The sequence below is a fragment of the Myzus persicae genome, unplaced genomic scaffold (assembly GCF_001856785.1).
Source record: "Myzus persicae strain clone G006 unplaced genomic scaffold, MPER_G0061.0, whole genome shotgun sequence".
Lineage (NCBI taxonomy): Eukaryota > Metazoa > Arthropoda > Insecta > Hemiptera > Aphididae > Myzus > Myzus persicae.
This window is the reverse complement of record NW_019103935.1, coordinates 1,414-26,549: the sequence shown is the minus strand read 5'-3', so window position 1 is coordinate 26,549 and position 25,136 is coordinate 1,414. Positions and strand designations below refer to the sequence as shown.

The 25,136-nt window shown below is 27.8% G+C and overlaps 2 protein-coding genes across 2 annotated transcripts in view; one reads left to right on the top strand and one right to left on the bottom strand.

Annotated features, from left to right (window-relative positions):
• Window positions 1-4,069, bottom strand: part of LOC111036608 (sushi, von Willebrand factor type A, EGF and pentraxin domain-containing protein 1) — a 32,117-nt gene extending 28,048 nt beyond the window's left edge. Inside the window, exon 1 of the mRNA XM_022318692.1 lies at window positions 4,030-4,069. Within this exon, the coding sequence (XP_022174384.1) occupies window positions 4,030-4,069 (40 nt within the window). The remainder of the gene's footprint in view (window positions 1-4,029) is intronic.
• A 534-nt stretch (window positions 4,070-4,603) lies between these two features.
• LOC111036616 (nuclear pore complex protein Nup153-like) lies at window positions 4,604-24,532 on the top strand. Its single transcript, XM_022318704.1, has 20 exons — window positions 4,604-4,960; window positions 5,157-5,373; window positions 5,456-5,578; window positions 7,694-7,822; window positions 8,240-8,323; window positions 9,467-9,585; window positions 9,652-9,861; window positions 10,035-10,186; window positions 11,894-14,177; window positions 14,248-14,375; window positions 14,441-14,506; window positions 19,815-19,945; window positions 21,300-21,441; window positions 21,622-21,965; window positions 22,248-22,347; window positions 22,413-22,482; window positions 22,546-22,713; window positions 22,792-22,998; window positions 23,061-23,260; window positions 24,107-24,532. Coding segments are annotated over exons 1-20 (4,899 nt in total). The 5' UTR covers window positions 4,604-4,936; the 3' UTR covers window positions 24,108-24,532.
• Window positions 24,533-25,136: the final 604 nt, after the last annotated feature.

The window sequence follows — 25,136 nt, the reverse complement described above, 5'->3', positions numbered from 1 at the left end:
TTATTAACTAAAAAACCAAAAAAGTCATCAAATATATTTATAAATAAAATATTAAGTTAATTTTTACTATAAATTAAAATGACGAATGTTTATAATAGGAACCTTTTTATTTAAAATGGCATAAAAACTAGAAAACCGAGTTAATTTTCTTATGGACTCATTAAAACTGTTATTTTTATACCACAATTGGTCATAAATATATAATAATATTTATTATTTAACATTGTCTACAAATAAAATTATAAATTTACTAACCAAAAGAATCCCCAACCACCGACGGTTCACAGTTTTAGACTACTCATTAGTATCTTCACCTGAGATATTATGTATGTATATTGTATAGGTACAAAAGTGTCACAGAGCATAGGTAATGATAATATCAGCATAATATATATTTTATTGTATGGAGTTATATGCATAAGACTTATTGTAGCAAACGGCAGCTAAGGTAAATATTGAACTATATACTTTTTAGTTAAACATAATTAATAAATAATTCAAATGTAAATAAGGTATTAAGAAAAATTTCAAATTATAAAAAAAGGAATGTGAAAGCATAAACCAATTATTCTCGTTTTTATCGTTCCAAACAAGTAGGTACAAATATGTATAAACAAATAATAAAGGATGTTCGGTAATTTTGTACTTATTCTTTTTTACATTTTTGTATGGTCATAATACGATAAAATAACATCAACACTTTCTTCAGTTCAAATAGTCCCCCCCCCCTCCCCCCGAAGGCTCAAAATAATACGACAACCCAATATCTTTCAGCTCCTTATAATAATTAAAATCTTTTGAAAAATACAATAAATATTACATTTTTTTCATTAACTCTTTCATAAAGGCTTTTATCTATAAAGTGGGTAATGAAAATAGTTATTTCAAAAAAAAAAGACTGGGCGTGTATTTTAAACTATCAGTTTAAATGTATGCATAGGTATGCATAGTTTATTACTTGTTGCAAATTAAGAGTAAGTAGATACTTATATCACGTATTCGTGTATCCATTTTATAAAATACAGTTCATGTGAATTTATTATATTGGAGATGATTGTGCTTTGGAGTATGCTATAATATGTATATTGCCTATAGGCTATAAGTTAATTTCTATGTCGTTCAAAATACTAAAATTTAAAAAGAATATTTTCTTAAAAGTTAAAACTTTTTGAAATAATGAGCGTAGACACTTAAATGGATCACCCGTTAAATTGCTTTGTATTATAAACGTAATTCCCACGTAATTTTTAAAATTAACAGAAAATTATGTTTGATTTGAATTTTGAATTTTGAAATTTTAATTTGTTGTCTAGGTACCTACAACTAAGTGTCTTCATATTTAATTCAAATGAATTGTATTGCCTATAATATTAAAATGTGTAAGCCACTGTTAAAAGTGATTGTAACTTTCTGAATTTTATGTCTTAAACTCTTAACCATTCCATTGTTATACATTTAATTCACCTACCTATAAATGTTTTTCTTTATTTTTTGAAATAAACATATCATCACGTCATAATAATAAAAAATTAACTCTTATTTTGGTTTTGTAAGAATTTACTAACCGTGGGAAATGAAATTGGGTAAAATGTAAATAAAGATAACTGACTTCGGAAAGGTAATAAAAATTTCTATAATCATACAATTTTGTTAAGTAACATGACCAGATTTGATCTACAATCATTAGTTGCTGGAAAAAAATGATTTAAAATAAAAACTTTAAAAAAAAATTAACTTAATATAAACATATCTAGGTAGTATACAACTAGTATATATTCAAAAATATAAAGTACTATATAGATGGACGTATATTATACAAATAATTTTATAGAAAGTAGTAATTCAGCTATTATTTCGAAATAAACAGACACATAATATTGCATCTACCATTTTAAATTACTACAAATTAGAAAATAATAATACTTAATGAAATTATAAAAACAAATATGTTCAAAGTTAATACTGGTTAATACTATCAAATGATTATTAAAACTAAAAATAATAGATTCCTGATTTTATCAAGCAATTATGTACATAGGTATATGTGACAATCTAATAATACATATATATATATTTTTTAAAGCTTCTATAGGCACCTAGTTTTTAGTGTTTTTAAGTATCAAATCATAATTACTTAAAAAACGGCTATCTATAATTTTTACATAATCTTAGTAATTAACAAGTAGAAATTTACATAATATGCAGTGATAGCAGTAATGTATAAGTTTTCTTTCTATAGGGTCTAGACCCAATTAACCGCGACATGGTGTCTAGACGCCTATATATAGTCACAAGCGAGGGCCACGAAAGCCGTGCTATCCACTGTCTACTCTGTCAAGATACTGTCAGGATATATGGTACATTCATACCTAAATAATTTTTTACAAATTGATTTATATAATAAAAGTTAAAAATGTATAAATCGTGAATGAAGCAATCATTTTTTTTTACTTTCTTAGATCTTAATTATAGTTCAGCTGAATCGTATTTTAAGCTATAAGTAAGTACAGACTAAGCTTACAATGTTGATCATTTGGTTATTCAAATTCAACCAACATTTTTTGAACAAATATTTCCCTTTTGACATTTAAGGTATATTATTGATTTAAGGGCATGCTTTGTTGTAAAAACGAAACAATTCTAAGCGATTCTTAGAATTTTTTTTAAAAATGTGTGTTTTCGCATGCTTTATATGATAGAAATTTAAAAAAAACTGTCAAATTTTGTTTGGAAGTTATGGTCAAAAACTTAAAAATTCAAAATAGTATTTTTAAGTTTAAATTATCAAAAAAATAATATTTTGGTTTTTTTGTTGTAAATGTGAGTTTTTCACCCTTAAAATTTTGGTGGAATCAGAAATTATCCATCGTTAATAAGGTATTTTTTTAAAAATCTCATTCGGGGGATACTTATTCAGAATTGTTAACTGCAATAGTTGGAAATCACGTTTAAGTCCAAATTAATTTGATTCAACTATAAGTTTATCATAAAAGTTGAACGACATTAAAAACTACATTTTTATGATCAATAGCCAATAGCCATTGCCCATCAGGTTTAGAATTTAGATTACGACAGACTATTTAAATAAAGAGTGAAATACACATGTTATCTAATTATTTGTTACGGATTGTTTGATAAGATTTAATTTAATTATTTACTGCTACTGTAATATTCGTAATGATTTTATGGGGAAACAAGCAGTATATACAGAGGAAGCTGGTTCATTCATTAGCTGCTACCACCAGTCAGGCCTATGATCAGTGGTTAAGAACTTGAAGTTTAATTTTGTGTTTCATGTTCTATTCCATAAAAAATAATGTGAATTTGTAACAAAAATGTTCGACCAGCAGTTCAAAAAACATCTATTATATTCATATAGGTTATATCAACACGTATGGGTATAACTCGAACCTCATTAATGAATAACTATTTGATAGTATTTATGCTATCTGGATAGAAAAATGTAGTGAGGAGAAATGGACCAGCCAGAAATGTTTTTTTTTTTAACTTTGTGACCTTTGTGCAAATTTTTTCAATGTAACTTTGAAATGTGAAATGTTACAGGAAGCTTTGCCCTTATTATATATAGGTACATGATTACGATACACCAAACTTCCAAGATAAAATATTATATCGATAGTATCCAATATATCTAGTTAATAATTTTCATGTAGTATTATTTATAGAACTACAGTAACTATATCACGCATTGCATACAGTGCCATAACTTAAGAATTTAATCGCTGGAGGTGCAAGCATATTTTATGCGGCTTGGTCAAAATATAATTTTTAAATAATCAGTTTGGTAACCAAGTATAATTGGGATGAACTACAGTTTGAACGGGTATGTATACAATATATGAAAGAAGATTAAATAATAGTTTATTATTAAAATATATAATATTTAAAATCAAATCGACCGGACATGTACAATTAATGGTCCCAACTGAGGGTATTTGGCACCCCAGACCCCGGCTGTGGCACTAGCTGCACACTGCAAATTTATGTATTTATAGAAATTGCACCAACCTGTAATCGTCAAGACGACGAGAAGAAACGATCGCTGCATCTTGCAGCAAAGAAAAGAAGAGCACTCCTACAAAATAAATCGCGTAAATTGCACACTGCAGTGTAGTTACGATTTTATCGGCGGTCGTGTTTCGCGACACATTCGGCAGAGAGAAAATCAAGTTGGCCAATGAAATTAAAAATTAATAATATTACGACGACAGATACGACGCGCAAAACAAACGGCGGACGAGAACCGGGATGCGTCAGCACTAACCGGAGCAGCGTGACACTTGCGACTGGAGAAAATTGAAAAATACGAAAGTTACCCGGCGGTGTACCTAACCAAACCGGTCATCGGCGTCGTCGTTACCGCCACCGCCCACCAGAAATCTAGCAGGAAGAGCGACAGCAGCAGCAGGTGCGACGCCGCCGCCCCATCAACCGACTGTTAAGGAGGGAAACTCTTCGGCGGTGGCATTTTTACAGCGTCGCGCTCTGTCCGCCATATTTGGCGTTTATACGATAGTGCTCGACCAGTGTTGCCAGTCTAACGGTCGACGGTCCGTTCCGTTGGTCACAGTGTATTTGGTCGCGCGCGACGGACTGATGTCTGATCTAGTTTATCCATCATGGCCGTCACGTCCCTACGCTTGTGTGCCGATCGCGTTCTCCGTTAACAACGATTAGGGATATAAAAATAAAAATATAAAAATAATAACAACAACGGTAATACAATAATCGTAAAATCGAAACATCAATTATAACGAATGTGGCCGCGAAACTAAGTGCGTACGGTGTTTAGTTGCCTCGTTTTTTATTTCTCCGTTGATTATGCACTCATCGCGATTGTCCGACCGCTGTGCGACGAGCGTACGTTAAGCAGTGCGGTTTGTGTGCGTGTCGATGGGATCGGGCCTCGAGAGCCATGAAGCCGTACGACAAATCGAACGTAAGTAATGCACTAAGCGTCATAAGCTTTCCTCTGATCGGCGATGTCACGTCCGACAATTTCCTACTGATTTTCCCGCCCGTTTGCGCCGCGCGATCACATGGTCTTGTGCGGCGCAATGTCTGATACCTTCGTGTCTCGTTGGATTCGATCAAATTATGATTTTTTTTTTTAAATTTTTATATTGTTTTTCCAGTCTTTTATGAGGAGGGTCACGAAACGCGTGTCCGAATACCTACCCGGAATGACGTGGATGAATACGCTGATCAGCGATGCGCAAACCGATGACGACCCTACGTCAACGACTGAAAACGACGATCAACCTCCAGTGAAAAAACTGTGCACATCCAATAACTCATTTACAAACACCAAATACCAGCCTACAAATTCAACTGATAACCACAGAAGTTCAAGTAAGCTATGATCTATTTATAGTGCTTATTTTGTGATATCTCGTGTTTACCTTTTTTAACTGTTGTACTTGTAAATGTGTAGATGTAAATGTCCTATTGCCAGAGATATCTGCAGTTACTTGTATACCAAGTACAAGTAAACAAAGTCCAAAATTTACAAGCCTATCAAGTGCTTCCTTACAAAGCCATGATGTTGGCAATAGAAGTAAGTGTGGATGTTAAATCTTATTCTTGAAATTAGTTCCACAAAAGTATTTATATTAACATGAATCATTTATAATTTCTGATTTGTGTTAGTACCCATATTTTTCTTTTATATATTATCATCAATATTTTCAGTTAGAATTACATTTACAAACCACTCAATTATACACATACCTGTAGCTAATTTTTTTGTTTTTTATTATTAAATTAAAAGGGTAGGCGATGAATATAAGTTATGAGGAACTAAAATTATTTACATTAGTTTGCATGTTTAAGTTTGTGCATAATTAAACATTGACATTGAGGAATTTAGCTTCACAATTGTCCCTCGGGTGAATATATTTTGAATTTCTGTTATTAATATAAAAGAATATAGAAATTATCAATATTAATTATTTGTAATTACTTCTTTATGAATTAAAATAACCATTTAAACTATAATATTTCTTTTGCCTGGTTAGGTTTTTGAAACTAAATCGTTAGGTAAAAAATAACGACCAATCATTGCATTAGAAACTATACAATTTTCTAAAAATAATAAAGTATTTGTGAATTATAGTCATATTTATTGGTTGGATTAAATATTTTTTAATTTGCTTATAAACTTATACTTCTATTTGATAGCAAAACATTTGGTTCCAAAATTTTGATTTACCAATAAAACATTTGTTTTAATTAATAATATCCAATGTATTAACCACAATTTAAGATATAAAGGTTGCTCAACTCTGGATAGAAATTGGTCTCCAGAGTGATGCTCGTGGTTTATCCCCTAAAATGAACTGTTCATCATAAGAATAACTGCTTAAGCTCTCAGAGTACATAACTAAATATGTATCAAAATAAAGAAGATCTATCATACAAATATATATTGCTTAACTATATTAATATCCTCTTGTATGCTAGTTGCACTTCTTGCAGGCTGTAATTGAGATAAACATAGGGCATCAAAAATAAGTCTATGTTTAATAACCCTGTATTTTAAATTGTGGTATTGACTAACATTTTAAAAACTGTGTCATATTTTTAAACAGTATTACATTCAAACCATATAAGTTTTAATTTACATATATCTTATATCCAGTGTAGTTATTGTTATTAAAAGGATATTTTTAATTCATGGATATGGTACATAGCTATAAACATTAATTATGTGCTTAATCGCTTGTGTTCTTTTCTTAATTTTTATTTTACTTAAAAGTTTTTAACACTTGTTGCTTTGTAGTACAAAATATGCATATACATAGACACATAGTTGATAACAATTTAATAATAAGTTGCATTTAATTTTAGTTCCATTGATAAGCACGAAACAGTAGTTAAGTTACTAAAAGTTCTCCCATAATATTCTATTGCATCAATAAAGTCAAATTTGTACAGTTTATTTTTAGAATGGGAGGGTCCTAAAATGAAACATCTCTGTCATACTTCTATATTAATCATTGAATTATCATGCTATTACATTAAACATACAAATAATTAATAATTATATAATGTTACCTGTTCTTTTAGGGACGTATTTATGAGGATGCTTAAGGGACCCCTAGATCCATTCACATTTTAATTTTTGTAATTAATATGTTCAAAGACAGTTTTCATTAAATAATATCATTATTTTACAATTGTAAATATCTGATACTATTTACCTTTAAATTTTGAGAATTATTGATCATTTATATACTACATCAACACTACTAGTTACTACCTTTATAGTTAGTTAAAGACATTTATACTGTACCTAATATAATGTAAAATGATCTGTTAGTATTCACTTCTACCACAAGCAGCAACTAATGAGAAAAGATCCAACTGCATATTATAAGACAAAATAATTTATACTGCATTTACACTACTATTTTTGTATATATTTTGAAAGTAAAAAAAATAAAAATAAATGTACATTTTTTTACACCAATACGTTTATATACTCATGCTTGAACCCTTCCAATATGTATATATGTACCTATAGATAAGTTTATACTTATACCTATGATATACTGTTGTTGTTTTTATTATTATTATTTTTATTAGAATAATTTTAATTTTCTAAAAAGATAACCTCCTAGGGTTTGTGAATGTATAAAATAAACTAAAATTACTGTCATTTTAAATAAAGGTTGTCTTAAAAGAAAATCTGACGTGATAGATTTGTCAAATATAAACAGACCAAGTTCAAAAACACCTTTCAATTTTGCTTCATCAACACCTGCAGTAGTTACAGCAAATAAGCAACCAGTTGCAATTAGTAAGTATTATAATTTTTATTTGAATAACTATAGTTTTATTGTATTCTAGAGAAACAATAAAAAAAAATACATGACCCAAGATATACTATACTTATTAAACATGTGAAAGATAGTTCATATTTTTTCAACCAGTTACTATTGATTAATTAAGATTAAATTCAAAATAAATTAGTATTAGAATAACCCATTCATATGTGAAGATAATTTCATGTATTTTTGTTTGGTTAGGATGATTCTTATAAACTCAATTACTCATTAAGTAACATGAATTTGTGCTTTTTTAAACTTGTGAAACAAAGAATATTAATGTGAAGTAATGTTTTTGAGTTACTTATAAGAAATACAAAGGTTGATATTCTAATACAATTCATGAATTTTACTTATTGTTTAAATTGTAATTAAATATATTTTTCTAGGTTTAAAAAGATCATTAAATTTAGAACAATTATCTACTAGTAATGAATGTTTAACGCCAACTTCATCAAAATTAATAAAGCCGAGTAAGTAAATTAATTGTTAATTTTTATTTTCGTATGAATAAACCTTTAAGAGGAAGTTGCACCCACATCAGTTGCGTCCAATGGTGGGGGGGTGAAGGGGCGTTTGCCCCTGCCATAACATTTTTTAATATATATAATTACTTTTATGTCAACAAAATTAATATTAATACGTATAATAGGTATATATGGATTTTAAAAATAGGTTTGCCCCTTCCCCCCTTGAAACTGTCTAGGGACGCCCCTGACCCACATGCAATGTTTTCATTGTTTGCCAGTTTCAATTTTGTACTGTTTTAATATTAAAGTAAATTGACCTATTAAACAATTTAAAAGTAAAATTATTATCTGGAACCCCACATAGTTTATTATTGATATTATTATTTTTAAGAAAGTTATGACCTTTTTAAACTGTGCATTTTAAAATGATCAACAAATGCGAGTATGACGTCCTTTTAACAAATGTAAAAAAAACATAGGTCAAAAATTGGTTGGCTTTATATCTTACTTTTATACAGAATATGTGTATTTTATTATTTAAATAAATCACAAATTGTGAAATCATAACTGCGACTGAAAACATAATATCACTGACACATGATTGTTGTAATGGATTTAAAAAGGTATCATAAATCATCGTGAACGAAAAATAAATCTTATTAAATTATTGCACCTGCTACATTTTTGGAGGTTTTTCTTTATACTTCAAGAAACCTTAAAGAGGAAATTTAGTCTCTTTATGATACATGTTTATGTTTGTGTATTATAGTTGTAGCAATATATTTATATATATAAGGTTCATAAATATTATTATACAAAATATAAAGAATTTTTATTACTTAAAAAAAAACTATCCATATTTTCAAGAATTGTGTAATTTATAAAAAAAATAACAATATTTTCTTTTGTATAATACTTTCTGCTATGAAGTATCTTATAAATTGATATTTGAAATAAAAATACCTATAAAGATCCTTTTCAATTATTCTTGCTGAAGCACTTAAGTAATAAAGCCTTTGGACCAATCATCAATAATTTACATAAAAGTATTTCAATGATTATTATATTATTTATACATAATGGAGACAATTTTTTTTGCTTACTTGATTCTTTTAAATGGATTTTAAAATTTTCATTTTATCAAAGATTTAATTTTAGGGGAGAATGAATCACATCAACAATCTTCTCTAAAATTGCACGAAACCTCAACAAATCATGGATTATCAGCATCATTTAGATGGGATACGTTTGTCAACTATGGAGAAGTAAGTTATCTTTTTTTATCCACTGCAGGAATAATTTTTTATTTTAATTGGCTTTATTATTTTCAGTTGTCAGAGCGTCAAAAATTGTTTGCCCAAAAGTCACCTTTAAATTGTTCTCAAGTTATGTATGGGGGCAGTTCTGCACGTTCAAACTTATCAAAAATTTTAGGTAATACTCCGCCCATTCATAGAAAAGCGGTGATTCCAATATCTCCTTCAAATAATAGTGAAATTAGAACAACCTCGTCCATTCTTCTGGGCCATATTTCTACTAAGGTTAGTAAAATAAATAATAGTAAAATAAAATATAGAATGTAACAAGTATTTGTACACTCCATATTATCAATGATAGAATTTTAATTTAAGGTCGCATTAATATTCATTTAGTATACTGTTAACAACGAGAGACTTTATTTTGACTTCATAAAAATATTAATTATTTATTTCAGAACAAGGAAATTGAAGAAAATACATTTATTATTCAACCTAAAGTGCATCAAAGGCATAAAGCAGATCAAAAAAATGTACCAATTAAAGTAGAGTCCACGGTGAAAATTGTTGAAACACCTGAGAAAGCTGATAGCAAATCTTGTGAAATCTCGTGAGTTAAACATTTATTATACTACTATTATTGGTACTGGTTGTGTTGACGCCAGCCTAGGAAGAATTCTCTCGTCTTTTTTATTTTCTGATCATCATACTAAATAATTTTTACGTTTAAAATTATAAAGTACAAAAGTATTTTTTATACTTTTTAATAGTTAATCAATGAGCAAAACAATAATATTGTGTATTTGGTTTCCTAATAGTCCACAAACTAAATCATAGTAAAATTCATTATTATAATATAATGAAATTCAGCATTAATCCTATAATAAATTAATAAACTTAATAATAAATACCCAATAACTAATGATAATTAATGAGTAATGAGTATACAAACATGTATCGTATGGGATATTGAGTAAATAGTTTTCTCTAATGTTTTTAAGGGCCTGTCCCTCTAGTTTATATAAATAAATAAATAAATAATTGAGACTTAGATTTAATAGTCAATATCAGGATTAACATATGATTTATTTAGAATTTATTTACAGATTTCAATAATTTAACATAATACTGAAAAATCAATGTTCTATACTTCAAAAAACGAAGTATAAATTATATTAAATGTATATTTTTAAATTGTGAGCGATTAATTTATATATATTTATTTAATTTTTATATCTATTATATTCAGTTAAATGTATTTTTATTAAGAATATTCACTTATGCATAAAATATTAAAAATATTTATTCTTTATCAATCAAGGAATTTGATGAAAACTCATTGACTGCTTGTTTATGATATAGAAAATAGCAACATACTTTATATGCAAGATCTAGTCTTTATTTATAACTCATACACTTTTCGTTTAATATTTGATTTCTTTATGTTGAAGTATTCCAATAAATATTTTTCCTTTGAATAAGGAAGTAAAAATGCATATTGTCATTAAGTAACAAAAAAATTGTATCCTTCATTTCATATTTTAAATTAATAGTTATCTATATTCCCCAATGAAACCACTAACCAGAAAGATTTTATATTATGAGTTTCAGCCAGTATACATAATTAATAGATTATGTCTATATTTGAGATTAATTACACCTATAAAATATTTCTTTTAATGTTAATTCGAAATATTAGTAAAATTAGTTTTAGAGTTAACTCATCAGTAATTGAAACGTAAAAAGCAAAATGTAGTAATAATAGTTCAAATATAAAAAATATTGGTTTTCTCACTTGATGAATCATGTATAGTTATGCTATGTAAAAACAGTCTTATTTCAGCTGACCGTAATGTTTTGATAAAAAGTTGGACACTCATGAGTCATGATTTAAAAGTATTTCAAAATGATATCAATCAAGACTAGATATTAAGATAAAATATTCATCTGATTCACTCTGCGTTAATTCTTCATTGAACCTATGATTTTTTAGTCTACATGAGTCTATTATGTTATTTTTAACATAGCTTATGGTTGTGGTTGCTTACTCAAAAGTAAAATAAATTATGTTAAACATCCACTACTATTTTATTCTGTAAAATCATATTATCATACTTAAATTTTTTTTACAAAATTGCAGGTCTAAATGCATGACTTGTAGCTAATTATAAAATGTGTCAATACTGCATTCTAATTTTAAACTTGATTTTGGTTAATTATATTATATTTATCTTACAATAGTAACTGATTCAGAAAAAAAGTTCTTTGCAGTAGATTTTGACAATAACATGTAATTCAGATATTATTATTTTCACAGGTCAACTTATTCCGGCCAAGTAGATTCCAATGCAGCAAGGAAACTTAGAGTAAATCTTTCCAAAAAGGGGCGTGGTACCAAGGCTGAACTTGAAATGCCTGCTGAAGTCAATTTACCCAGGATTTCTTTACCAATGACTGCATTACCAAATATCAATTTATCAAATACATTTGCTGAGGATAATGAATTCACATTCAATCAACCATTAACTATAGAACAGTTTAGTTCACAACTTGCAGAAAAAACGTCTAGAAAAACACATAAAATGACTTTGAAGAAATCACAAAATACTAATAATGAGGTAAATAGTAAAGATCAATGTAGTACAAAAATTCGAAGTACAAATATTAATATATCTCCAAGTGAATCTTTTATTAAAGAATCTAAGAAAGTATCAATTACGAATAATGATACTGCAATTGAGAATCTTAATAAAAATAACAAGTTGTCACAATTAAGTAAGTTTGTTGATGATCCTAAAAATTCTCCCAAAACATCATTGCCATGTTCTGGATCTAAATTAGATTTTACAAAACCTGCAAATAAAATAGTTGACAACTCACCTAAAAAATTAGAAAGTAATAATAAAAATCAATTAGTACCAGAAAAGTCATCAACTGAACCCAAAAAATGGTCATGTGATACTTGTTGGGTTTCTAATAATGCTGATGTAGTAAAGTGTATTGCATGTCAAGCTCCCAAGTCTGAGAAATCTCAAACACCGACATTCAATGTTATAAAAAAATCAAGTACATGGACTTGTGAAACTTGTTGGGTTCCCAATAAAAATGAAATTGAAGTATGTGTTGCATGTCAAACACAGAAGCCCGGAACTACAAAAAAAAGTGTAGTACAGAGTAATTCTTGGACTTGTGATGGTTGTTGGGTGAAAAATAAAAGTGATTGTACGACTTGTATTTCATGCGGGACAGTAAAGCCTGGGTCTGTACCAGAAAATAAACCTTTGCCTTCAACTCAATTTAAATTTGGATTGAATAACAATACTTTTGAAAATTCTGGCGCTAGTCAGTTTAAATTTGGATTTGATAGTAAAATTGATCAACCATCTAATAATCAGTTTGAATTTGGAAGTGCTGCTCCATTTACAAGTTCTGATACTAAAAAATTAGATACTCCTGCTAGTGAATTTAAATTTGGCATAGTTAACAATGAAAAAGATCAACCACCTAGTACATTTAAATTTGTAACTGATAGTATAGCTAGTGTGCCAGTAAAGAAATTAAATGAGGGATCAAATATCAATAATACTGATCACCCTGAAACCCAGTTTAAGTTTGGTTTTCAATCTAAAACAGACCAACCTGAAAGTCAGTTTAAGTTTGGGCTTAGTGCCACAACTAAAAAACCAATTGCACAATATAAGTTTGGTTCAGATAAGACCGAAACTGAAAAATCTGTTCATCAAAACCTTGTTGTTAATAGTAATATTGTTACTCAATCATCAAATGAATTTAAGTCACTAGTAAACAACATAAATAAAGAATCTGAAAATTCATTAGAATTACAGAACAAAAGTAATAAGCGTAAAGTTAATGATTCAAGTGAAAATTCAAGTACCCAAGTATCTTTTGGATCTGTCGAAACTAACTGTAATAACTCAATTCCAAGTATAAATGTTGGGCCTAAAAGTGAAGATCTATCTAAAAAGAAATTTGTATGGGATACAAAAGTAAAAAAAATTGATATTAAGCCAATATTAAATTTTGGTTCTACTCAGCCTGTTCAATCTGCAATTGAAAATACAAATCAGTTAGTAAATGGTCATTCACATCCTAATGAAACATTAAATGATGATCAAAAGCCAGGTTTGATTAAGACTTCTCAATTATTCAGTTTTGGTTCATTGGCAAAACAAGATCAAAATGTTCCCGTTGACCAAAAAAGTCCTAAAATGTTTACATTTGGATCAGCCACAAATGATAACAAACCATTTACATCATCAATAATGGGTACTAGCAGCTTTCCTAGTACTGCTCCAGTGTTTGGTGCAAGTAATTCAATGTTTGGTAGTGGACCTACTACATCTACTCCAGCAACATTGGGTTCTTCTATACTTACACCTCAATTTTCATTTGGTTCATTGGCTCCACAGATTCCCAACAGTTTTTTTTCCCAGACTGCAAACGACAATGATAAAAAGCCATTGGCTCAAACTTCAAATTTATTCAGTTCTTCGAATAATGTTGGATTTTCATTTGGTGCACAATCTTCACCCGTATTTAGTGTTCCCAGTGCTGGAGGGCCCACAAAAATGTCTACTACGGTAATAACCATATCAATATATAATATACTTACATAACATTAAAAAACAATTAATTTATAATTATTTTTAGGATGTTGATCAGACTAAATGTACATCAAATAATATATTCAATCAGCCAAGCACGAAACAAACTGTTAAATTAGACCCTAACGCACCTATATCCATTAATTTTACTGGTGGAGCAACTACTCAATTTACGTAAGTATTAATGTTTTATTTAATTATTTTAAAACTATTTGAATTACAATATTATCTTTTATTAGTGCCAAACCAGAAACAGCTGAGCAACCTCCTAAAAGAAAAATTTTAAAACCAGTTAGAAGGATTCGGTAAAATATGGACACATACTGCTTTGTGTATTTTGTTGTAAGTTTCATTGTTTTTATTGTGTAACAAAGTTAAGTAATACTAAAACTGTTCAATGTTTGAACTGATTCTTGTCATTATAATTGTATAATTATATTCTGTGGTTAACAATAGCTTATTTAAAAACAGGTTGAGGTCAATATTTTTTAGACAGATAAACAATTATTATTTGGATATTCAATTACATTTGACAACATATTTGATGGCGCACAGAATTTGGGGATATGTTAATAACATATTAATAAATTAGTTTTTTAATTTTAATTTAAACTTTCTGCATTGTAAACTACATGTACTAACTTTATACATCAAACTATTTAATGACTTCTTTTTTAATATTATTTTGGTAAAAAAAAAATAAAAAATCATCAACTATTGTCTTAATTTTTGATATTTTGAATGATGGAAACTATTAAAAAAAAATCTTATCATAAAATAATTGTAAGCATTTTCTTAGCATCTGGTTCCAACTTAATATTTTTCTTATAATTAACTAAAAATTTATTTTAAAAAAAAAAGTGTACCTACCCACTTCAGACAGCCTAATTAAACTTTTATTCTTTAATGTATTTAATACAATCTAGAATAATATGCTAATGTTTATATTTTAATCATTCTGTACATAGTAATAAATGTTCTGTATTTTGTATTTTTGTAAGTTATTTTATGGCCTTTTTTTATTTCATCACTTACATTGAATCTAATAAATTATACTTAAAAATTATTTATTATAAAAAAAATCAAATACTAATAATTCAACAACTAAAATACTAGTTTTTTCTTACTGTGCGCCACCTTTTCACTTCTCCAATCTTATTAAAACCGTTTATTATATATATATTTTATTTTCGTTAATTTAATTCATTGATACATATTAACATATTTTGTTGTTAAATATTTGCTTTATGTTAAAAAAAAATGTAACAGTGTATATTTTTTAACGGTTTAAAAATTATATCAAACAATTAAATGGATGTACAACTATTTTGTTTTAGTGAGTTTAATTAATTGAATTATCATTTATCGGCTCCTATGTGCCATTCTATTGTTATAATACAAAACAATTTTAAGTGTTATTATTTAATAACTCATGGTATACAGAACACAACATTGTTTATTAAATTTCGTATATTATATATGTTAAATAATATGTATTTTTTTCTTTTAGTGGTTATATTTGTTTTTAAGTGTAATATTCTAAGTCTGACCCAAGGAATTTCTATTGGCAACAGAAGTATGGTTATCATGCTGTATGAATTATATTCAAATGATCCCCTATTTTTATTTCAAAAAATAATTCCTAAATATTATACAGGTATTATATTTTATTTTTGTATAGTAAAATGTAAAAAAATAACTATTACATTACTAGTTAAAAGTTAGCCAAATGGCTTGGATGTCTGTGATATTCTTGTGGGTCAGGCTATGTTCGATGATAATTATCGAAAACTGTAGCAGGCTCACTCCTTTGAAATAAATGTATTTTTAATTAAAAAATTTAAATATACATTTCATATGTTATAAAAAGAAATAAAATAAATGATATTTTAGAACTTTTTTAAATTTCAGAATGTTTATTTCCATTTACATATTTATGCATCAGTAAGTAGTTATTATATTGTTGTCTTTTTTTATATATATACATTTGTTGTAAAGTGTTGCTGATTTAATATTTTGTAAACCAATAAGTGGAAATAAACTAATTTGACTGTGATGTAAGGATAGAATTTATTTTTGTCCAAGTGAATAATTTTAGGAGTAAGGCTGCTAATTCGAGCTTCATGTAGCCTATTTTTCTTTATAAAGTGTACAGTCTTTAGTTATTATAAGTACTTTAAGTCTATAAATTACATTTTACAATAGTTTGCATTACATTTCTTTAAAAATTGTAATTTAGGTATGATGCATAATAAAATTATATGTTTTGTTTATTTTTGAAACATTCTTTCATTTACTTTAGTAAATGTACTCAACTAATATTATATTTTAGTGTTATTCATTTTCAGGACTGTTTATGTGTGTAATATTCTGAAAACATGTCCATCTAAGTTGGGTATTCTTGAAATGTATTAAAATGTATCAAAAATTGCATTGTACATGGCTTTTTATATCACACAAAATATTGAATTAATTGTCTTTAATATTGCTCGCCAATTTCCATTATAGATTTGAAAATTTGCAGGTAAATTTCATTTTATGTTAATTCAAAAGACATCAAACATTTATTTTTCATTTTACAAGTGAATTAAAATGTGAGTTTAATTATATTGTGTCATTTTTAGATGAACCTTAAATTTTCTGTCAAAAGAATATAGTCAATATAAAAAAAAATATATTCAATATTGTATTTTGATAAATGAAAATGCATCAATTTACGTTTTTAAATATTTTTTAGTTTCATAAAACTGAAATTTGTAGAATATGTCAAAATACATGTTCTGTCGGTCTATCAAATTAAAAATTATGTTTATACTTAATAGACACAAATTTAATTTTCTGATACATTATGCCAGATTCATTCATTGTTATTAGGTATCTTAATACAAATAATTATTAAGCATTATCTAAACTGTATACAATTTTAAGATGTTTTTTAATAACTGCATACATATGACGTATTTTATTTTTAAGCCAATAAAATAAATTCATTGTACTGTTTTTTAAACTTAAGAGCAGGTTTTCCTAGGTTTGGGCCAAATATTTAAAATGTTTTTGTGAGCCTAGTTTAGAAGGTGTTAAGTGTTACTTTGGGACTTCACATTCTGTGAAATTGAGCCTATCCTTAATTCTGAATCATTAGATGAATTATGGACACAATAATGCTCAGCTCAAACTGCCTTAAGCTGGCCCAGATTAATTTAATTCTCTACTTTAATATCTTCATGAATACCTAAGCAAAAATGATTGATAAAATAATCTATTTTGATTTAAAAAATATGTTTATTTTAATTTAACCTGAATGTTTTGTTATGCTTGGTATCCTACAATACTTTTTTAGCTACTGATTGTTGTAAATTTATAATTTATAATAGGTTAAAACAATAAAATAAAATACTTAAGTTGAGGAAGATTCTAATGCTGTTAACCTATTGATCTCCACTGTTGAGTGGGAAAGTGAAATATTTTATCAGGCATTCGCTTTTTGAATGACCTGCCCAACCCTTGACTACCTACTTTAACTAATACTTATTATTGAAGTTATTATTCTTATTAAACATCAGGTTCAGATAAAGCTAGAGCCTTGGGCCTACTACACTTTTTCATTAAACTTAGTACTCACCCACTGCCTTTTTAAAATTATTGAGCAATAGTTTTCAAAATTTTGGCAAACATACCACCAGATGGCCACTAAGTCTATGGCTTTCAATCGTTTGCATTATACTTTAAAAAAATATAGTTTTATAATATTAATTTCTAATAATTTGATGCTTTATTACTATTTCCCATGTGTTCTACCTTGTTGTTATGTCATTAGTCAATACTAAGCCCTCCATGGAAAATGAAGACTTGATACTTAATTTGGCTCAGATGTACACAGAGATATACACACTAATTATCTAGTGCATAAATGTAATAAAAAACTAAAAAATTCAAGTAGATTGTTATTTGTTATTGTATTTAAATGTAGTCAATCCCCCTTACTACCTGCAAGATTCATCATGATATTAAGGCATAAGTAAGACATAATTTTAAAATATTAGTTTGATATTGATGACTGGCGTGTGTCAATAAGATAATGGGTATAACAATATATTGTGTGGTGTTATACATTTTGCCATTTTTAAATAAATAATGATTATTGAAAATAACAAATCACAATTAATAATTCTAGGTAGACCATTCTCCTTTTGTTATTGCTAATTGGTAGGACTCTGAAAGAAGGAATTAATGCTGTATTTTTCTAGTACATACTAATTAAACGATGCTAAGAAGCTTGAAATGTTTATTTAGAAAAATTAATCACAATTTACTGACCCTTAAGTTTGCCGTTGCTTAACCTTACCTTGCTGTTGTAATTTGGCACCTATTTACATTTTTAACGTATTAACAATATTTTAAAAACAAAAGAAAATGTTTAAATATTTTATAAATAACCTATTATTTAAAATTTGTTTTATTTTCCCTTTAAATTATGTAGCATCCCGCGCCCTCTTTTACCAGTCCGCGCCTGCTGATCCCTTCAGTGGATGAAGAGGGAAGTTTTTGAAATATAAATAATTATTTTCTGACAACTGTTGTTCATATAATTTGTACATCAAATATGCTTTAATAGTACCTGCAATGCATTCATTTTGAGTAATTTTGTAAGATTTTATACTTTGTGTAAAAAAAAATTGTTTATTTTAATTTTAAATTAATTTTTTAGTAATTTTATAACTATTCCAAGGTCATCAATTTATGAACTCTACTTATTATACTTATTAACACAGAATAAATATACAATTCAATAAAGAAAAAATTAAAATTAAATGTCATTTATTCCGTGATTTTACTTTCATAGTAATATAGTCATATGTATTATTCAATAAACTGTCTTAAACAGTTATAAATTATAATTGGAGACTGGAGAGCCTAAATTCTAAGCTTAGTATTCTTGTCTATGGTTCTAAATAAGACTTATAAAGTTATATAATTTCCTCCATAGCGGTAGCAGCTTAGATATAAATTAATTAATACCTATATGGAGTTTTTCCTATATAGTTTCAACCCATTTCTAACCATGGTTCGATCTAGGGTAAAGTTCCATAAATCTAAGTTTGTGCATTGTACTGAAATGCTCTGTGCTGTATGTAAGTTGTGCAATAGTGCATTCCTGCATTGTTGACAGTAGTTGACAGTAGTAAGTTGTGCGGCGCACCTATTCATTATCTACGAACGACGAATGTGTAATCTCCTTGCACCGCGGCTAACCGTTAAAATCACGCGCGTCTGTTGGCAGCAGTGCAGTACAACAACCAATCGGGTCGCCGGTACTTTTTCGAACGTTTGGATTTTGGAATAACGACCAATTATAATTTATGGTGAATGAAACGTACGGATTGATAAACCGACTAACCGCTTACGGGATTTCCATCGGAGTTTCTGTTCGACAGACGGTAACAGCTTTTACGTTATACTTTTTTTGTGTGATATTGTGCTACGTTAGACGCTAACTGAACTCAAAGGTGAAGGACGTTAGCGCAACGCCGAAACGGTTTAAGTCGAAAAGTTTCTTACTACATTTTGAACATCTTCGCCGTGTCCGAATAGTCTGCGGGCGTTTCTGTAGTAAGGTATTCAAAATACAAAAATCATAACCATGAACAAGGACGATGCCTTGTTCGAATTTGATGCGCCCAAGACGTTCGTCAACCTTTACGAGGTTGCAAATGCCAATTATGATGGCGCTGATAGAATTTTTGGTAAGTCCAGCAGGCTATATAACCGTTAATACCAAATGTTGGTTGGCAACGAAATTTCTAGTACCTGTTATATTTACTTGATATAATTTACTAAGATCAGCAAACAATACTGACAATAATAGACGTAGGCATATTTAATATAGCTACACAGTAATGGCAATTTAATATGGGTATTAATATTGTAGAACCATCACTTTTAGGTATACCTAATTTGAAATCTAATTTATAATACTAGGTATATTTAGTTACATCTTTGAGTTTTAGTGCGTAGAAAATTACTGCTAAGACATAGGTCCCACAACTTACAGTTTTTATTTCTATTTGATTTAGGATTTTTTTAACCTACATACTATAATATATGGTTCATTGTTTAAAATGTATTCATTTTCATAATGAAATATTATAATGTGGAATAATTACCTACCTTTGTATTCGTTTTTGATGTTTTTCTGTTAATCATTATATTTCTTAATACCATACAATACTCTATTCCAAATAAAACACTATGCAGTGATCAGTTTTGGTCCATCAGCATACCGAGTTGCATCTGCAGGTTAGACAAAATTGTTGGGCTTCTAACGGCTGTTTGGGCTAATGCTTGTTCCACAGTAGACAACTGATAGTGGAGGTTGGGGATATTTGAGTCGCCTTGAATGAATTATCTATTGCTTTTGTTTTTGCAACAGACTAAGGCAGCATTTCTCAACCGGTAGTATGCATAAAACTCATAGATGGAACAATGGAAAAGTCTCCATTCATAAAAATCACGAAATGAAACAATATACATTAAATATTATTTGGTTTATTTGATATTAATAATAAAAATTTAATTTCATGCAATAAATATTTATATTATTATCATCATTTTATAGTTTCTAATAAAATACGATTCCATGTAAAATAAAGCGGGTATACACTTTTGATAATAAAAAAACATAACTATTTGGTCAAGTGATGCATGAACATTTTCTAACTGTTTATGTGGTATGTGTACCTAAAAAGGTTAAGAACTACTGGACCCAGGAGTATTAGGTATAAGTATTATTGTGTTCAGAACTTATTTATTTCTTTTCTAAAAAATCACAATATTGAAAGTAATTCTAGACATTTTTTTCTACTGTGAGAAATTTTGCTTTTGGAGATTTTTACGATACATTATTAAGTTTTAGTAACTTCCTATCATACAATATTCAAATTCCTCAATTATACATTTTTATCCTTTTTTTTTAAATTGATTATTTCACTTTATAGGTATGTATTACTAAACACTATCTATACGTTCTTATATATTTTGAAAGATTAGGTTCCTATCTAGAAATAAGTTTTTGATGAGTGAAAATTGAATTTTTATTAGATTTTGTCGAAAAAATGGAAAATGCTAAATCTGAACCGAATTTGGGGATTGTCAAAAAATCAACTATGAATAGCAATGATGCTGAAGATGAAAATAAAGAAAATTTTGCACCTGATGATCAGTTTGATGATCAAAATATCAAGTAAATATTTTACTTATCAAGTCTTTCTTGTACTTAATTAATTTAATCTACTTTGTACCTATTTGTTAAAAATTATGCAGGTACTGTGTATAATTCTACATTTTTTTTAATTTTAAATTCCAATAAAATTAAGACTATTTACATATATTATAAATATCTATATTAAGTTATATTTTACAGTTCATTGGCTCATCAATTAATTCGTTCTGCAAAGAAGTCAAGATCATCAAAATTACATAATAGACACTCAATTACTGTGGAAGGAATTGAACTAGAGTTGCCGCGGATCAAACACCATGCTATGATTACCAGACTTGATGAACTAGAAAGCACGCCTAAATTAGATTTGCGTACTCGTTCTGTTGTTAAATCTGACTACAAATATGAACACATTAAATCAGGTTCGCAAGATAATCTTATATTAGATAAAAGTTCAAAAAAATTCATGAGTATTGCTGAAAAAGTCAGGAATTTCTTCAACAACACACCGCCTAGGTTTCATTCTAAACCCACTGTCTCAGCTGGTGAGTCACTTTCATCCGGTGCTCGTTTATTGTCTTCTTGCTTTCTATTAGCCCATACAATTCTGTTGTAGGTAGTTCTTCTTTATATTTAGTAACAGGTACTTGCTTCATTAAAATAAATTGCCACAATGATTTTTTCATTTTTATAATTTAGTTGGACATTTTGTTTATATATCAATCATCTAATGCATGCTACAACATCGTTAAATTTAGTACTACAATACTAAAACATAAAATACCTTAACTAAATATGATAGATTTAATAATTTTAACTTGTTTTAGGTTCAAAGGTTTTCAAATCTAGAAGTCTCTTCCCCGGTGCATTTGAGCCAAGTATTAGCTCAAATAATACTAATAACATAATAGAAAATAAACCAACACAGTAAGCTCTTTTAATTGAAACCTTTTGCATTTTGTTTTTGTAAATTTGTGCATAATTTAATATAGGGGCAGCAATGAAAACAAACAGATTTATAATAACCATAATATTAATATTCCCACAAGCAGTATCAAAGTGGTAATACAATTCATTGTCATTAAACACTTAATTCTAGAAATGTATAATGATTTTAATTTTTAGCCAAACAAACCCCAAAAGATAAAAGTTCTCAACTCTCAAGGTGGAGTTCAAGTGGTTGAAAACAAAGAACTGGCTCATGGTGGTATTCGAGTACTTGAGAAACAATTGCATACTGTTCCAAAACCTTTTAGTTTTGAATCTCGTAAATCGTGTGCTACTAAACCTCAAGTATAATAATATTTATTAAATAATAATACTATGAAATAATGATGGGAAATAATTTTTTTTTTTTTCTGTAATTTATAGAATGTAAAAAGTACAGAGCAACAGTGGTCATTTAAAGCACGGCCAGCTACGGTCCTAAAAAAGAAACCATTTGTTCCCAAGCACGAAAAAAAATATACTGAACCAAAAAATATACGTTTAAATACTGAAAGACGTGCTCAAGAATGGATGGTTTTTGAACTTGAAATGAAGGAGAAGTTTTCACAATATGAAGAAAACTCAAGAATGGTAATAATGCTGCTCTATATATATAATTATATTTAACTAAATGTATGGTTATTATATTTTAGAGACAAGAAGAAATGAAAAAAAAAGAAATGGATATGATAAAAAATATGCGGCAACAAACAATTCATAAACCAGAACCAATAAAAAAATATAAGCCAGTTTTAATAAGAAAATCTGGAAGACCAATTACTGTTCCGCAAAGTCCTAGGTTTTCAATCCGTCCAAATAGAAATTGTTTAAACCCCATATGTGAACAACTTTAGTAAGTTTACTCATACTTATGATGTGTATTTTATTATGTAATATTACTTTTTAGCCATTGTATGTTTTCTTCTAAAATACTCAATATACATACTGCTATAATGTAAATCGGCAATGTGAATTAATAATAACTACTATTTAATTATTAACATTTTTAGGTGACTTCAATTTTTTAATCATGTTATCTGTGTCAAAATTAAAAATGTTGATAAGCAATATTACTAGTCGAGTACTATGTATTTGTTGGTTAGCCCACACAAATTTTACTTGTTGCTGCTTGTCCTGAAAAATGAAACATATTTTTATTAAACATCAAAAAAATACTAGCACTTTTATTTTATGTTCAAAAAAAGTTTATGTTGCTTAGTCCCTTTTGTCTTTTATCAGTATTTTATGACATTATATTATTAATTTATGCATATGAGTATAATATATGAATGATTTATTCGATTTAAGAGTGCAGGAAAATATATTGTTTTTGATATTTGAGTGTAATTTAGGGTTGAGGACATTTTTAATTTCGTTGGAATGCCTTGAAATAATTGTTAAATTGTGTGCATAAATACTGATATTTTAATTTTGGGACTTATCTTTTTTATTTATAATTTATAAATAAATTAAGAGAATATTTGAAAGTTTTTTAAAGTATATTAATATCATAGATTTTCAATTTAGAACTTTTGAACTTAAAAATATGGACCCTAATTTATTATTATACAATGTTATATTGGTGTATTTAATTACTTTATTTACTCTGTACAATACATTTCAGTCATGATTAAAAAAATCATCCTATTTCTATAAAAATATTCAAATACCTAATAAAAATTTTATTTTATTTTTTCAGAATATTGATATCATAGAAGAATTTAATCTGATTATCAACATTTATTTTTATATTATACTATATTTTTTTTTTTAATCATTAATATGTTTTTAATTTCTTATTTTTTTTTTTATTTAATGGTAAATATTAGTACGACCAATGTATTGTAAATATCAAATTTTATTGACTGGAAATAATGAGTTTGAGGATAAACTTTAAATAACATTTTAATAGGAAAGGAATAATGAATATTGTTAAGAAAAATTTGTCTTCTGTGTTTTACAAAATTGTTTATTTGATGTATGACATACTTATCTCTTTTAATAAATTAGCACTTATTCTGTACTATATTTTTAGAATATTATAATACATCATGTTACTATACTCTATTCATATTATGAAATATACTTTGTGCTGACACTTAGGTGGACACACATCTGTTTGTTACTCCCGCTGAGTACCATCAGTTTTTCTGCCTTGTAATTAAGCCCCTGTTCATTAGTTTGTTGTCAGTTACAATATTTTACTTGAGAATTGTAGTGTCTGAATTCTATTATTAAATTGATAATCACTAAGTTAATTAACATTTAAACAACTTTTTTTGATATGTTCATAATAGTGAATTATTGTGCATAGAAAGTGCTCTGCTAATCTTAATACAGTGATGAACTGGTCCGGCCAAAGCGAAAGAAATATTCCACCTGTGTGGAATTTTGTTATTTATTTATTGAGACAAAATTATATATCGTACGGTGTACGAAAAAATAAAAAAATGTACAGAGAATAGTACAATTTTTAATTTTTTGGCTGAATTGCATAAAGATGAGTTAAAATTTAAAAATTTCACTCGCATGAGTTCAATTAATTTTGACTTTATACTAAATGAAATTGGAGAGGCAATAAGATGACAAGACACAAATTTTCGTTTGTCTGCTATAATAGGTGGCTCTAAGGTTTAGCTGAGTGAAGGTCGGTCAGAGCGTCAGAATAGTTAAAACATTGTTAAGTAGATAGGTATATTTTAAAGTATTTATTTTATTATGTAAGTGGG